The sequence below is a fragment of the Pipra filicauda genome, unplaced genomic scaffold (assembly GCF_003945595.2).
Source record: "Pipra filicauda isolate LSUMZ 115617 unplaced genomic scaffold, ASM394559v2 scaffold116_size3395265_pilon, whole genome shotgun sequence".
In the NCBI taxonomy this organism is placed as follows: Eukaryota; Metazoa; Chordata; class Aves; order Passeriformes; family Pipridae; genus Pipra; species Pipra filicauda.
Window position 1 is genome coordinate 1,698,646 of NW_024103618.1, and position 15,309 is coordinate 1,713,954.

At 38.4% G+C, this 15,309-nt stretch overlaps 1 protein-coding gene across 2 annotated transcripts in view; it reads left to right on the forward strand.

Moving 5' to 3' along the window:
* The first annotated feature begins 522 nt into the window (after nt 1–522).
* The window catches only part of ATP10D (ATPase phospholipid transporting 10D (putative)), a 50,834-nt gene continuing 36,047 nt past the window's right edge, over nt 523–15,309 (forward strand). Inside the window, exons 1-3 of one of the 2 annotated variants that reach the window (XM_027717706.2) lie at nt 523–566; nt 9,353–9,658; nt 10,433–10,627. In XM_027717706.2, the coding sequence (XP_027573507.2) occupies nt 9,393–9,658; nt 10,433–10,627 (461 nt within the window). In that variant the 5' untranslated portion in view covers nt 523–566; nt 9,353–9,392. Of the gene's footprint in view, nt 567–9,352; nt 9,659–10,432; nt 10,628–14,419; nt 14,586–15,309 lie in introns of those variants that run through there. The other variant, XM_027717707.2, reaches the window with a different exon arrangement.

Sequence of the window (15,309 nt, forward strand, 5' to 3'; positions counted from 1 at the left end):
GTGGGACTTCAAAAGGACTATTGATGAAACAACTCACTGAGGTTCCTGATGGCAGTAATCTGTTTAAGACAATTTGGACAGTATCCAGAGGCTTACTTCCTAGAAAACAAGAGGGTGTTTGCTATCCTCGATTAGCCTAGTGGCTAGAAAACTTTATGTTTAGATGGGCCAAGCTGCCTTCAGACTGTCATGGCAAAAGATTAAGAACATCAATTTCCCTGACAAGCTGTCAGGAGCGTCAGGTTCTGTCACAGCCACACTCCTGCCACAGCCTCTATCTGCTGAGGCCTCAAGGGGAAAAAGAAAAAAAAAAGCCTTAAAACAATAACTAACCTCTGGATGGGTAAGCGCCATCCACGGACCCTACGGCAACGAGCAAAGCCTCCCCACCCTCTCGCGGAGCACTAGGACGTACTAAGGAGCCGCTTTGGGAAGGGTGCCCCGCCTCAGTCACTCCCCGGGGGAGAAAGAGCAGAGCCGGGAAGAGGCGAGGGCGGGAGGAGGCGGGCCGGGAGAGCGGGAGCGCCGGGCGCGGCCATTCTGCTGGGATGTGCGCGGTGCCATCGGTAAGCCCGGCGGGGGTTCAGGTGGGCAGCTCGGTTGCGGGGTCGGGTCCGTGGGGGAGCACCGGTGCTGGGCACTTGGACCGAGAGCTGGCGCGGGAAAACGTGGAAGCAGCGGTGGCGAAGGGAGAGAGGTCCCTTCTGGCCGAGCCGGGCGGCGTTTTGCAGGGCCAGCGCTGAGGAGCCCGGAGCGGCCCCTGCGGAGCACGGCGGCGGCGGGGCTCGGGGTACAAGGGCGATTTGTGCCTTTATGTCTTTAAATGGCCCCTGCGCCACGAGCCACCCCCGCGTATTTTAATCTCCTCGACTGAGCTGCTCTGGCAGCAGACCAGAAAGAAAGGTATTGAAGACTTTGACTCCAGAAACAAAAGCCATTGTTTTAATAGCTCGTGGTAGTGACTGAGGTGTAAGCTTTTTAGTACTTTACAGATTTATGGTAAAGAAGTAGACTTAAGCCCATGTAAGTCAGAGGGAAATTCCTAGAGCTTCTGGGAAGTGCCCAGGGGTGCAGAGTGCACAGGGCACTCACAGGATTGGACCACAATAATAGTTACTGGGCTTAGTGATGAAAAAATATTCATGAAAATGGGAAAGAAAAATCAGAGTTCTTGTCAGAAATACAGCTACTGAAGAAAAAGGTGCTTTTAATATCAAAATTACTGTTATTGTAGTACTAAATCAATATGTATAGGGTATTCATGTATTCACCAATGACCATAGTTTTGAGAAACCTCTTATTTAAAACATATTTGTCTTCCTGTCATCACCAAGAGAGAAGTGAATTGTCATTATTCCTGTTTTCATAGATGGTGGTTTGCAGCAGAGAGGCACTAAATGGTTTACCTAAAATCAGAGTGGAATTTAAATCACTTAACTCTTGTGTACCCCAAAAGCTAGTCTGAAGCCATTGTTTTAGACTGAATCTTTACAGTTAGGCTGTGGGCATTATGGTTTACAGGAGGAAAAGGTAGAACTGACAGGCAAGGATCACATTCTTCTGTTACTTGCCACTGCTGTGGATAATCTGAATTTCAAAGGCAATAGCCAGAGCTGATACATATTTCTAATGAAAACTAGGCTAAAATCAGGACCAAGTGCTCTACATAAGAACTCAAAGATAGTCACTCTAATCTGACATTCCTGTCCCACTTTGCTTGTGCCAACAAGTGCTTTCACAGCTGTAACAATGGATTGGGACATCCAGTAATGTTATTGTCTTTGAGTTAGTAAAAGGTCTTGCAGATCAGTGAGAACCAGGTTCAGTAAGTAGCAGATCGATTATCAAGGAGGGATAGGAGCAGAAGGTAGAAGCAAGAGCTGTTCCATTCAATGTTAACTTTTAACTCAGGTCAGCTACTCACAGCGCTAATACTATAGTGTCTTAAATAGTTATGGGGTTACTAGGGTCAGACTTTGAGTGTTCTTAACTCCTTGCATTTTTTTCAGGTTTCTATATATTTTGGCTTCATTTTTATTAATAAAACTTTTGAAGATACACGTTTATAGTTGAGCCCTGAATTGCTGTAGGTCACTTCTCACTTTCAGGCCTGAAAAACCATCTCAAGATTCATGTTTTGCTGTCTTGCAGAAACTCTCTAGTGGTTACAGTGGATTCACAGGTTATTCCTCTCAAAATATCCCCAAACAGTGAGCAGGTTTTATTGCTCTGTGACAAATACCTGATTGTATTCCTGAGGTTATACAAGAGTAGGTTTTATCAAAAATTCACTAACCTTAGAGTACTAGACCTGAAAACCTCAGTGGATGCCTTGGGAGTTTCTGGAACTCTTGAATAGCTGACAGTGTAGGTGTCTTAGAAAACCAGAAGAAAAGAAAAACCAGTCAGAGACCTAATCTAGGATTTTAGGAACTCAAGTACGGTTTCTTGCTGTAACAGGTACTTTCAGTATAAATTTCAATAAGTACCCTAGACCTCATCTACGCAACAGAGTTTGGGCCCTTTGAGTAAATCAGCATAGTTAAAAAACAGCAATACTGCCAGTATGGATCCATTTCCTTTTGAACTATTTATGATAACATAGGGAGTGTACACTGCTACAAAAAAAATCACATCGTTCGGTGTCATGTGAACACCAGTATAAATTTTTAACATGGCCCACACCTTAGTCTTACTGTGACATTAATGTGAATTTCACACATACCAAAGCATTTGTAGTGATTAAATACTGCGTGACCATAAGCTAAAGATACACTTGGGTGGAAAGATGGTCATAAAAGAGCGACACTTAACCTGGAAGGTTTTGGTTTACAATTTTGAAACCAATGTGGTGCATGAGAACAGGGTGTAAAGCAGAACTTTTCTCGTGAATGAAGAAAAGGAGGTTTAATATTTGCACACAGGATCGCTCTTCAGCAGCCTTCAGTTCTATTTTGGAACTGATTACCTAGAGCAGAAATACATAGCTCATCTGAAATTTGTTAGAGCATCGTTTGGTTGTGTCTGTAGGTACAAGATCTGATTGGCATGCTAAATAATTTTACCCAAGGTGAAGGAGATTTTTTTGGTTTTTTATACTACTCCCATACTGTAGCACATGAACCAATACTACTGCATGTGTGGTTTACTATTAAGTTGTCTTGTGTCAGGGCCTTGGCACTTCCTGGGTTTTTATGCAGCTTGCTGATTGTTTTTTAGTTGTGAACAGCTATCGATGGCTGGCTTACCATACTCACAGCCAAGAAATTTCCTTTCCAAGATCCAAGGCCTTTCAAAGCTTGCAGGTTTTCAGTGTTGCCCGTACTAAATTAGACTTTGTAGGTAGGAGTGCATGGCAAAATAGTACCACAGCAATTCACTTTTCATAATAGCGTCTACCTTCCACTCTTAATTCAAGAGTTCTTAGCATCCCCTTTATAAATATAACTCAGAATACGTGGTTGCAAGTAGCCACATATTTTTCTTAAAATTGAAGTTTTGATTCCTGCAGGTTTTTGGCTGCTTGTCCCATGAATTGGCAGCACAAGTCTTATCCAGATCTCTTTGGCATATTAGAGTGTCTCTGCATATTTCACGTTGACTTGCAAAGACACATGATAAATTTGTGAAATCGCATGTTACGGAGAAAGTAGCAAACCTTAGGAGAAGAGATGAATTGTTCTTCAGAGTGTAAGTTAATCTTCAGGCCCTGCTTCCCTTAAGTTTCTCCATTGTCTAATAGCTTCTGAGTTTTAAAAGATGATTAGAAGGAGGTTTTAACATTTAGCCTGTATAGTTCTGTCAGTGTAGGGACACAAGTGCTAATGAACCTGCGCAGTAACATTTACTACGATGTTTAAATGGGACTTTTGTGTGGATCAGGGATGATCCACTCTTCCATAGCATTGTGTAGTGTGACCTGCATCTGGGTCAGCATTTTTAATCTTCCCTGGCCACCCAGAACCTCAGACCTGGAGAACATCCTGAAATATTCAGATGGAGAGCAAAGAAAAGGGATGTTGCTGGGGAGATGCGCTGTCTGAATTGCTTCCCTTTTGGGTGCTGTAGACATTTTTCAGGTAAGATAGTGCAATTTTATTGATTGCATTTCTGTTTGCTAAGAATTGATTTATTACTTCCTACTGGAAATCAGCACAGATGACACAGAAGGCCTATTGCACATTGCCTGAGAAGGAACAGAATAGAAACACACACCATAAACATGGCTTGAGAAACATTCTTGTCAAAAGTGTCATTTGCTAAGTGTATTTAACAAAGAATTTTCTGAAAGAAGAACGAGGACTAGCTATTTGGAGATCATAACAAAAGAGAAGGATGTTGTCAGAAGGGAGGAAGTGGTCAGGAGAAGGCAAGGTAAGTGGTAAGGCACTTAAAGTGACATGTGAGCAGATGACCACAACATAATAGTAAGGTGCAGTTCCAGAGCATAAACATAGACTAAATTATCTACGCATTTGTTTTGCTGACAATATTAAGAAATGATCTAGAATGGGAGAGGTCAGTGATTTGAAAAAGGCTACCGATAATGTAACTGGAATTAAGGAATTTTTTGTCTCAGCTCAGTCCCCCTGCAGGAAAGCTAGCAGCAAAGCTGTGCATGCAGATATGCAGGTGATATTTTGCAGAACTGGAAGCTGACAGAATTTATAAGAGAAAATGGAAGGCAAGTAATTGGAAAAGAAAACAAATTATGGACATGAAATACACACACAAGAGAATGCTTATACTGGGCTTTAAAGACCCTTCTTTCAGGGTACAGACCATTTAAAGAAGGGGTTTTCTCAGTATTACCACTAGCAGAGGGTTCTCAAAGGCTGTTTTTATTGTGATATAGGATGGTTAAACGTAGTGTTGATAGTGTTGATCTGTCCTGTGGTAAAAATGACACTGCTGTGCCTTGCTTTAACAAAGATATGACAGCCAGCTATTTCATGCTAACCATATCTAGTCCTTCCAGTTTTTCATATCTCAGATATGAAGAGGAAGCAATCAGAGTACGTGAGGGAACTGGTATAGAGAGAAAGCAAATATGTCCAGTGTCAGATAATTCCTTCCACATTTCATCATTATCATGTGACGTTAGTAAGCTTGCTACAAAAACTTTTCTTTTTGAGTGTAAGACATCCTGAATTACCTCTGTATCATCTCTTGCCGTTCAGCAAGATCAAGTAGTATTCACTTGAGTGTATAGTATGCAAATGAGGATGGTCTAGCTTGTATGACACTGTCCTCAAAACTTGGCATGTGATCATTTAGGCTTCCTGTTTTCAAATAGTTGAACGTTATTCTTGTGTTTTTTAAACATAAACATTTTTTTAAAATAAAATTCTAAAAATAGTTCTTCAGAGTAATTCATCTTGTGGGTCATTTGCCAGTGTTTAAAGAATTATCTGCCATTTTTTATTACTACTTTTAATTCACATTAGCTGGAGAACTCAAGAATTTAAAATGAAAAATAGCATAACAAGAGGGTCAAGTAATGTTTTAAGGGAAGGGATTTCTTAGAAAAATTGTTCAAAACAATTTATTTGATCTTCGGCAACTTAATCCTTGATAATATCTAACATGAAGTTGATGAAACTCCTTTTGACTAAAGAAAAGGTGTTCATTACTTTCTGAACCAAATTTAATGAGGAAGAAGAATAAAATTACTCTAAATAGTTAAAAAAAGCAAAAGAGATTTCTGAAGTTTGACACCTCATAAATCCTATTTTAAAATGGTGATGCAAATGATTGAAAAAAAAAATCATTTGCAGGTAGTAGCTCTGTCAAATCCCAGGTGAGTCAGAGGGCATTGTGGCAGAGTCTGAGGTCCAGATACTTTTTTCCCAAGATGTTGGTTAATTGTCTTATTCACCTTTCTGATCATAGAAGATTACTTGTTGTTTCTCATACAATGCTTCCAGTGTGGTAGGTTCATGTTAGTTATTTCTGGTCCATACAATCTTCAAAGTTTACTTAAAAGTTGTTACATTAAAATCCTGGGGATACTGGCAGAAATATGCAGTGCACACAACGGAATGTGATGCTTCCTGTCCCTTTCTAAGCTCTGCTTCTCTGAATAAGGATGAGGAAGGGTGGGGCAGAGGTTTTGGAGCTGTGTCAGGGATCAAGGGTGTGTATGTGGTGAGGGGTGACTGCTGTTCTGCAACACTGCATATGCAGTTTAAACCTTTAGCTCCAGATCTAGTAGTGAGGAATTCCATCTTAACATGCTGTCATGTTAAAAAGTCCAGTACTCTTCCATTCTGCTGTGCCCCCTCCCCCTTTTTTTTTTAAGTAGTGGTCACTGGGTATCAAATACTAAAAAAGATAATAAATTATGAAAACTGAAAAGACCTAGAATTTAGGAGGGTTTGAAATTTTTCAGGTGTATTTTAGCTATATAGGTTATTTAGCCTGTATAATTTTCACTGAATGAGCAGGATCTGCTATTTAAAACTTCTGCACTCCCTTTAGCCCTGGGAATTTTGGAAAGAGTTCATTTTACTGCTTCTTCATCAATATCAGATGTTTGTTTGCTTGATCTTATGAAGACAAACATGATTTTCACTACAAATCTAACCTGCTCTCAAATACCTCACTTGTGGCATCCTGAAAAAATTTGCAGCATTTACTTATTTAATTTTTCTACAAGGACATTGCACATTATAACAATATGTAGAGATATGTCAGATTACTGGGCAAAGAGTTGTTTCAAGCAAAAGTGTGGTTAATTGACACACCTTGTATGATTCATGCTGAAGACAGAACCTTGAGAGAGTGATAAATTTAATAGAAGAAATCATATTAAAACTCTCCCTGATAATTCAGCACATTGTTAATTAAAACGAACATTTATTTGAAAAGGTCCCTCACTGCATAAGATCTGTTTGTCAGAAATTACTGAGTTGTCACAGCAGAGATTGTGAAGAAGTGGTGTTTTCTCAAAATGGCCAAGACTTAAGAATGTCATCCAAAATGTAGATGTTTGGGGTTCTTTTAATAGCTGAACTGCCAACATTTGTACCTCTTTTTAGGAAGTCATCTTTTTAAAGTCTTTAATTTTCAATACTTTGTTCTTTGTTCTTTGCTTCAGTCCTGACTTCAGCGTAGGTGGGTCTGTGTTAATTTGGTTTTTGAGAGCTCTAGGTGTATTGAAGACTCTTCATAGCCATGTATGGACTCCACCAGCAGCATGTTCGACAGTACCTAAACATTTTTGAAGACTTTGCTACCTTTCAAGCTTCAGACTTGTTCTCAGGCTCAGTGTAAATGAATTGAAGCATCTCTTTCACGTGTGTACAGATCAGTGTTCATATGTATGACTATATAGTAGCCATGCATTAAAAGTAGTTAATTGGTGTGAAGTAGCTGCTTCTACATGTCAGAGTTTCCATTTCTGGTGGAAAGACTGACCCTGACTAAAATGGGTCAGTAACCTCTGTGCAGTCCTTCTGGGAACTGTCTCCCAGGCAATAGGATTAGGGGAAGCAAAGGTAGAAGATGCTGCGTTCTGTGCAAATAAGAGGATGCCATGTGTTTTGGAAAATTTTCACGACTTTCTTCTTTCTTCTCTGAGAAGTCCCAGACATAACTTCCTTCCCATGCAACCTTTGTTATTCCGATGGTTACTGGGACCACAAGATTTAGGACTGAGAAAAACAGAAAGCCTTTTTCTCAGACTGATCCCTTACACTGCCTGAGGGAGCACTGCAGAAGGGCCTTGGAAGAACAGTAGGGTACTGCCAGGGAATGCTGAGAGGAGATGCTATACAGAGGTTTGTTATTCTCTCCTCTGTATGCAGATCATGGTTTCTAAACAGGAATGTGATTTTAATGTACGTGGTAACAATCCTCTGAGACATTAAGATTGTAACAGTCAATAACTATCCACATCTCATGGTGATAGGACAAAAATGTGCCATCTTATTTCATGAGAGGAAGAGGCCAGAGAGACAGTAGGGAGCCTGAAGGGTAGTTGTGCAGAGGACCAAGCTCTTTAGGAATGTTGGAGAATTTTCTTTTTAAGAATAGAACAGGTTGATGTAGAGATATGAATACTGTCTCATTGTTAGAGGACCTACTGAGGGCATTGTGCTCGTGTTTCAAGCTTTCTACAATTGTAATAGGAAAAAGAAGAAATCAAGGACAGTATGTAAGAGAAGATAGTTTGGATAAAATGGATTAGTAGTTTGGAAAATTGCTTTTATAAGGAACTTTTTGGAGGAATCTTGAGCAGGACAGTGGCATTTGTCAATGGCAGAGAGATACCACATGAATAGAAAATTGAACTGATTAAAGCCAAAATCAGGATTAAGCTGGTGACTGCCTAGGGTCTGTTGTAAAAAGATTTCATTTAGAAAGATCCAGCAGGTTTTAGAAGCAGCTTTTGTGTGGGAACTTAGGAGGAGGATTTAGTAAAAAATTTTGCTAGAAGGTATGCAATTAGTAAGATATCAGATGGAAGGAAAGCAATCTGCAGTGAGAAGTACTGATGATTTAGGGCTCAAGCAATTTATAGTTTTAAACAAATGTACTGTAAGCTGTTCTATGGAAGAAATAGTACAAGAAATGTAGCAACCATTAAGGTGTAAAGGTTCATAAATTGTAAAAATCTTCATTGTAAAAACCAGCATGGTTTGTGTGTGTAAGAGGCCTTTTCTGACTGCATTAGGTGATTTGAAAAAGTGAGTATTGCCTACATCTATGAACTTCAGCTTTCTTTAGGAAGACAAATTCCTGTGTAGAATGCTAGAGCTTGGCTAGGTGGATAGAGGAGAAGCATTTGCATGAAATTTATTCATCCTCTGTCAGTTGTTAAAAATTTTCAAACCTGTTTCTAATTCCATAGAAAATGGAATTGGAAATGTTCATGATAGTTACTTAGTGCCTTTCACTGGCAATTCCTCACTTTGTGTCAGTACTCAGATTCATATTGCTAGATCGTTGAATTCTGAGTTTAATAAAGTTTGTTAACCATCAGTATGGACTGCAGTGTCTGAGATGAGGATTCCTTTGAAAATGCTGTTCCCTGCAGAATTAGCATCTTGTCTGCTTTTTTAATACTGTAGCATGAGAAATTGGTGGGCGGGCTGCTATTAAAAAGCAATTGTGCATTTTAAACAGAGTAATCAAACTCTAGGATCCTGAAAGAGTAGATGAAATTCAAGCTTTGAAGCAGAAGTTCCTGGCCTCACATAACCTATTAACTGTCTGGGTTGGTTTTCCTTAGTCGAAATATGAAAATCACTTTTTCTCTGGGCTTATTCAAAACTGTAACCGTGACTTTTTAGTAGAAAAGCCTTTATAGAATTGTTATGTAACTTGCTGTATTTTAAAACATTTCTAGGTAGACGACATTCCTTGGATTATAAAGCCTTCCAGGTGCAATGGCAGATCCCATCCGCTGGGCCCGATACCGTTGGCAGCGACTGATATCAGCAGAGGGCAGGGAAAGCAGCAGCAACAATTCAAGTAGCAAGTACCATCAATCATCAAAAACTACGGGCAAACATAGGGTAGTGATACCCTGTTTGGGACATTTTAAAGAAGAGTATGAAAAAGTATCAAAACTATACATGAACAACAAAATACGGACTACTAAGTATACTTTACTGAATTTTTTACCACGGAATTTATTTGAACAATTTCACAGGTAATTAACTCCTTTCTGATTGTGGTAGTTCTTCTGAAGTGGAGTCTTTTTATTTCAATGTGTGTGCGTTGCTTTCTGTTCAAAAATTATTCTTCCTCCTGACCTGCTTATCATTTCTGAAAAGATATGTGTTATTTGGCCAAAGCGTCTTAAATATCAGTGTTGGACTAATCCTTTTCTTCTTAGCTTATGTACTTTCTACTTATTCAGTTCTTTGGACTATTGAACTATTTCTTCTTCTTGGAGCACTGCCACACACCAATCTGCAGTAGGATTTTCAGTTCATTTCCTGTAAATGTGTTTTTCCCTTTCCTTCATGTCTGTCTCTCTTGCCAGTTTTTTTTCATCTTCCTTCTGCTTGGAGGACTGCTGATATGTAAAGTTATGCAGGGAGGTTGTAGGATGGCTTCCTTTTTAAGACATGCCATCTCCCCTGAGAGATGATAAAATTAAGTTTAAAAGACCTGGAAATTTGATAGAGTGGAAGTTTGCCAGTGCTTTACTAGAAAACTTGTGCCTGGAGGACAGTTTTGAAAATAAAGGAAAATTCTTGTTTTCTGCATTGTCTGGTCATGTATATTAAGCAGCAGTGCAGCTAAGTAATCTGTTGAGTGGAGAGTGAAAACAGAGTTCTGGATACTTAATTCTTAAATTGCAGTTGGGGTGAAGAAAAGATAATTGCTGTTAACTTAAATGTCTATAGAGCATGGAGTGGGGAAATAAGTATCACTGTCTGCTAGTACGGCTGACTCCTGTGTTTTCTCTTTGTTTCAGAGTTGCCAATTTGTATTTCCTATTTCTAGTTGTCCTAAATTGGGTTCCTCTGGTGGAAGCTTTCCAAAAAGAAATTACAATGCTACCTCTGGTAGGGGTTCTGACAGTTATTGCAGTGAAGGATGGTTTGGAAGATTACTCAAGATACAAAATGGATAAACAGATAAACAACTTGCTAACCAAAGTATATAGCAGGTAAGAGGCAACTGTCTATATGGTATATTGCTGTTATTTGATTATGACTATTATGTGAAAAGTTGTTGATAATTCTTTTGATTTACTCTCTGAATACTCATAGAATCATAAAATAATTTGAGAAAGGTCTCTGGAGGTCATCTGATCTTAACCCCCTGCTCAAAGCAGGGCTATTTAGATCAGGTCGCTCAGGGTCTAGTTGAGTCTCAATCACCAGTTTTGCTAAATGGGTATCAAATTAGTGTAAAATTTGCTGAAAAAAATTTTGCTTTGAGGCATGTTCATGCATGAGTTTGTACTGTGTTAACCAAGCTACTTTGACTAGTTAAGCATTGCTGTACATAGCATTTGTTTTGAAAGGTGTATTTTTAGTTCCTCTAAAATGGCTGTAAGCACCATGGAAATTCAGAGGCTGCTAGTTTATCGCTCATTAATGGTATCATATTGTACTTACAATGTAATAACATTTGCCCAGGCAGAATGAGATAATTTTCTATTTGAGTGCATCACAGTTTGGTACAAATGTTAACATCTGTTTCACCGTGCAGGACTGCAATATTGCAGACTGTGGGTGCGAGTCAGGAGTGGAATCTGCTAGTGGCAAGAGGTTTGCTGATAGGCAGTTATTATACAGGGATAATAAAAAGATAGGAATGCAAACTGATGATATTCTAAATTAACTGGCAAAAAATTCTTTTAGTGTATGTTGGTGCTGCCCACATAATTGTTTTTCTTTTATACCTGTCATGAAAGGATATTCTGAGCATGTAAAATACAAAGCTAAAGGAAGTATAGTGAACCCTTTTTCTTTCTTGCATGCTGTTTCCATGTAGGGAAACAAGTATTTTGGAAAATGTCACTTTTAATGTGTTGTGGTAGCCATCACAAGTAGCACCTGGAGAGGTGCTGGAGAGGAGCGATTGAGAGTTCAACACTTAACATACTGTAGTTGCTGTAGTACGAAACCACATTTAAATCTTCCTCTTTTCGTTAGAGACACACCTTTTCTTAGTGAAGGCAATACAGGGAAAATAAGCTTTTCTAAAATCTCAATGTGCTAGTTTAGGTTTATGCCAAACCCTAAACTTTGTACTCTAGAGGTAACCTTAATTAGTCCATGCAGCATATTTACAGTCTGGTACTATATAATTATTAAATGTAATGTGGTAGTTAGCAGATGGAATCTCCAGCTTTCTAGCATTTGCCACACTCTCTTGGGTAGTTTAAGAACTAACTCATAACCATAAAAGTCTGGACTATCATATTATACCACAAAGCAAAACCAAACAGATTTTGTTGGCAAACACAAATATATATAGCAGCTTTCCCGGAAACATTCTATTCAACCTATAAAAATTTGAGCTCAAAACAAGTAAGAAATTGGGCTATTAGGGAAGATAAGTGTTTTCTTTCTTTTTCATGTCTGCAGAGAAGGTTTAAGGGAGAAGCTGGATTATTTCTGGCTATGAATTGTCATGTACCCTGAAAGAATTCATTGCCAGAAAGCTGAAGTATTCAATCTTCATATTCCTGAAGATTCTGTGTTACTCGTAATCTCATACCAATGTTAATGAAACAGAATTAATTTCTGATCTTCTGTTCTGGCTTGATTTTTTTTCCCCCTTCACCAAAAATGTGTAATAATCAGTGGCCATATTAGTCCTGTGTGAAAATTCCTTATTGTGCTTCTAAATGTTTTGGCTTTGTAACTTTTTTTTCTCCTTAGTTTTTGTCATGAAGTATTTTATATAGTCTAGTCCGGTTTTAAAAATAAGCTGAGAGGCATGGTTCAGGAAAATTAAATGCTACTGGTACAAAAAATTATTGCTCACTACACATGAGCTGATTTATCTTAAACTTCCATTCATCTCACATTAGGATTCAGAATTTCTTAACTTTTTTAACAAGAATCCCCTGTTCCAGTGCATGCATTTTATCAAACATAGTAATTGTAAACGTGATGAACAGCTAGGTAATTTTGAATACAATTTCCAGTCATTTTCTTGCTATGCATTTGTTCATGTGGAAAAGTTGTATACATTGTATGTTCTGTCTGTGATTTTACTTACACGTTAGATACTGACACCTACATGGCTTCCGTGTGCCTAATATAGCAGCTCTTCTTGCTATCTCAACATAACTAAGCAATAGTTGTCATGCCTGAAAGCTGGTAGGCCAGCTTTTTGTACCTGAGGATAATTTGTGTGATGAAGCATTTTCAGGAAGACCGATGATCCTTGCATCTTGAACTCTTGTGAGGCTTGCTTGTGTACAAAGCTAAGGGTTTTCATAATAAAACCCAGTTTCACTGTGCTCTGTTCTCCATGACAAAACATGACAGTCTCAGTGCCTCGATAGGTCTGTCTGAGCACCTAGATGCTAGTTTCTCTGTTTTTTGACAAACCTGACACCACCCCCTACTCCTTAATTGCTTTTGCTTATAGCAAATGTCTAACATCCATAGTTTCAGAGTTTTCAACCTGCTACATTTTAGAGCTGTGGATTGTATCCATGTGATGGATCAGATTTATTGTATTTGATCTTAAATACACAGAGCCTGAAGCAGATTTTTCTAGGAAAGTTTATTTCTGTGTTGAAAATGTGATAATATTGCTTAGAATTTTTTCCCCTTTCTCATTTTTCACTTGTGGAGTAGTAAAACATCAATAAACAGTAAGATGTGCTAATGTGCATTTTAGTTTAGTTTATAATTGTTGCTATGATGTTAAATAGTTATCAAGTCCTTGTGCATTTTGAGCAAGTTATCATTCTAAAGTAGTAGGATCTCATTTAAATAGCTATGAATCATGAAGTATAAAGGCATTTCTGTTTGAGCATTTGTTAACATCGTGTAGTTCATGTCATTTTAGTAGAACATTGGTGAGGTGACTATGATGGAAAAATCCATTTAGTTCCCTGCTGACCTACCACTAAAGGCAGCTACACTTTTTTGTTAGACTTTGTGCTGAACTGGATAGAGAATATGTGCATGATCCACCTGCTGCATCAGAAGTAGGATAGATGATGTTGCTGGCTGATATGTTTTTCTTCTCTTCTTCCCTCTTCTGCAGAGCTCTTCAAGTATATTTCTTTTTCATTGCAAGCCTTGCGAGTAGATGTGCTGTAATTACTGTTCTTTACAAATACATGTTTATGCAAATCATTGTATATATTTGGAATCCAGACATAATTTAATAATCAGTTTTTCTTTGTGGAACTGAGCTCTGTAAAGAAAAATCCTTTCTACAAGATTCTTCCTTACTTTTAGCTTTTCTTTCCTCTGCCAGACTCCAGTCTGGCATAAAGAAAGTGGGACTAATTCAAGTCAATCAAGTAAAAAGAAGCATCATACGTTTTCAGTCTAATGTTCAATGAACAGGTAGTGATTTAAAAGAGGAAATATTTTCCATCACCTGTGGGCTAATCTCAACACTGGCAGCATGGACAAATAGTTTTTTGTATTTTTTTGTGAAATGCATAGTAGTTAGAAAAAAATACAGGGATGTGAGAGTACTGGTATTTTGTACTTTTTTTAATCTCTTGTAAATGATTTCTTCAAGAATAAATCAAAGGGTTACTTTGTCACAAGGTCTACAGTTTCCAAATATTTCTATGGTTTTGGAAGTTCCAATTCACTTTGAAAAATCTCTGTAGAAGTCAGGGACAGAAATTGACAACTATTCCCCTGATATTTTTATCTTACTGCATTAGTGATGCCATTGCTTTCTTTGCTTATGATCTTATTTTGTCTTGCTTACCTTTCTGTTTCCACCCTTTCTCTAACTCTTCTAGATGCAAGCTGGCTGAGGAAGTAATCTTCCACTGTCCTCATGGGTTCTCAAATCCTTTCCATCCTGTTTGGAGGGTGAGGTAAAAGGTTGCTGTTTTGGAGTGACCAGGGCATTCTGCTCCAGTTGGTGTTGCACCCTAATTGGACTCGTTTGGCCTTCATAGTGGGGTAAATTGGCCTACACAGAAAGTTATGCTGATTTAGGTTTTTTCTATACCTGAAGGGTAGTTCTAAGCAAACAAACAAACAAAAATTACTAGTTTTCATATCTCTGTCTCCTGAATAGATTTACTTTGTCAGCAGATTTGCAGCTATCAAAGCCTAAGTCTTACCTTCAGTAAGTGAGTCATATTGTGTTTCAGCAGTTCTTCCTACCCTTTTTCTGTTTGCCTCTATAATTAATTTGGAGTTTGTTAATTTACTTTAGAACTTTTTCCTTCAACTCCTTTTTTTTTTCTTGTCTTTATTTCAGTAGAGATGTATGAAAAGTTGATTCCTGCAGTTTTTTTAATCCATCCATCTTCTGATAGACATGGCTGTAGCTTTAAGTTTTACATGCTTTCCATTGTGCCAGCGTTCCATCTGCGTAGAAGACTAGTGATGAGCATCTTAAGGAGAAAACAGTTGTGCATTATATCACTTTAATTTTTGTCAGCTTTTATTGCTTCCTGGTTTTGCTTTGTTTGCACTTTGAAAGCAATATAAACACCTCCTTATCTTCAGTGGAGAAACTGTCATCATTACAGTGGTTAAATGTGTGGGCCTTGTGCCATCTGTTTGTAGACAGGTATTTTCTAAGGGATACTATCAGATAATGCAGGTCTGAAAAGTACGGGTGCAAAGCTCAATACAGGAAATGTTTTTCTGATATTTTCTTTGTCATTAGGAGTGT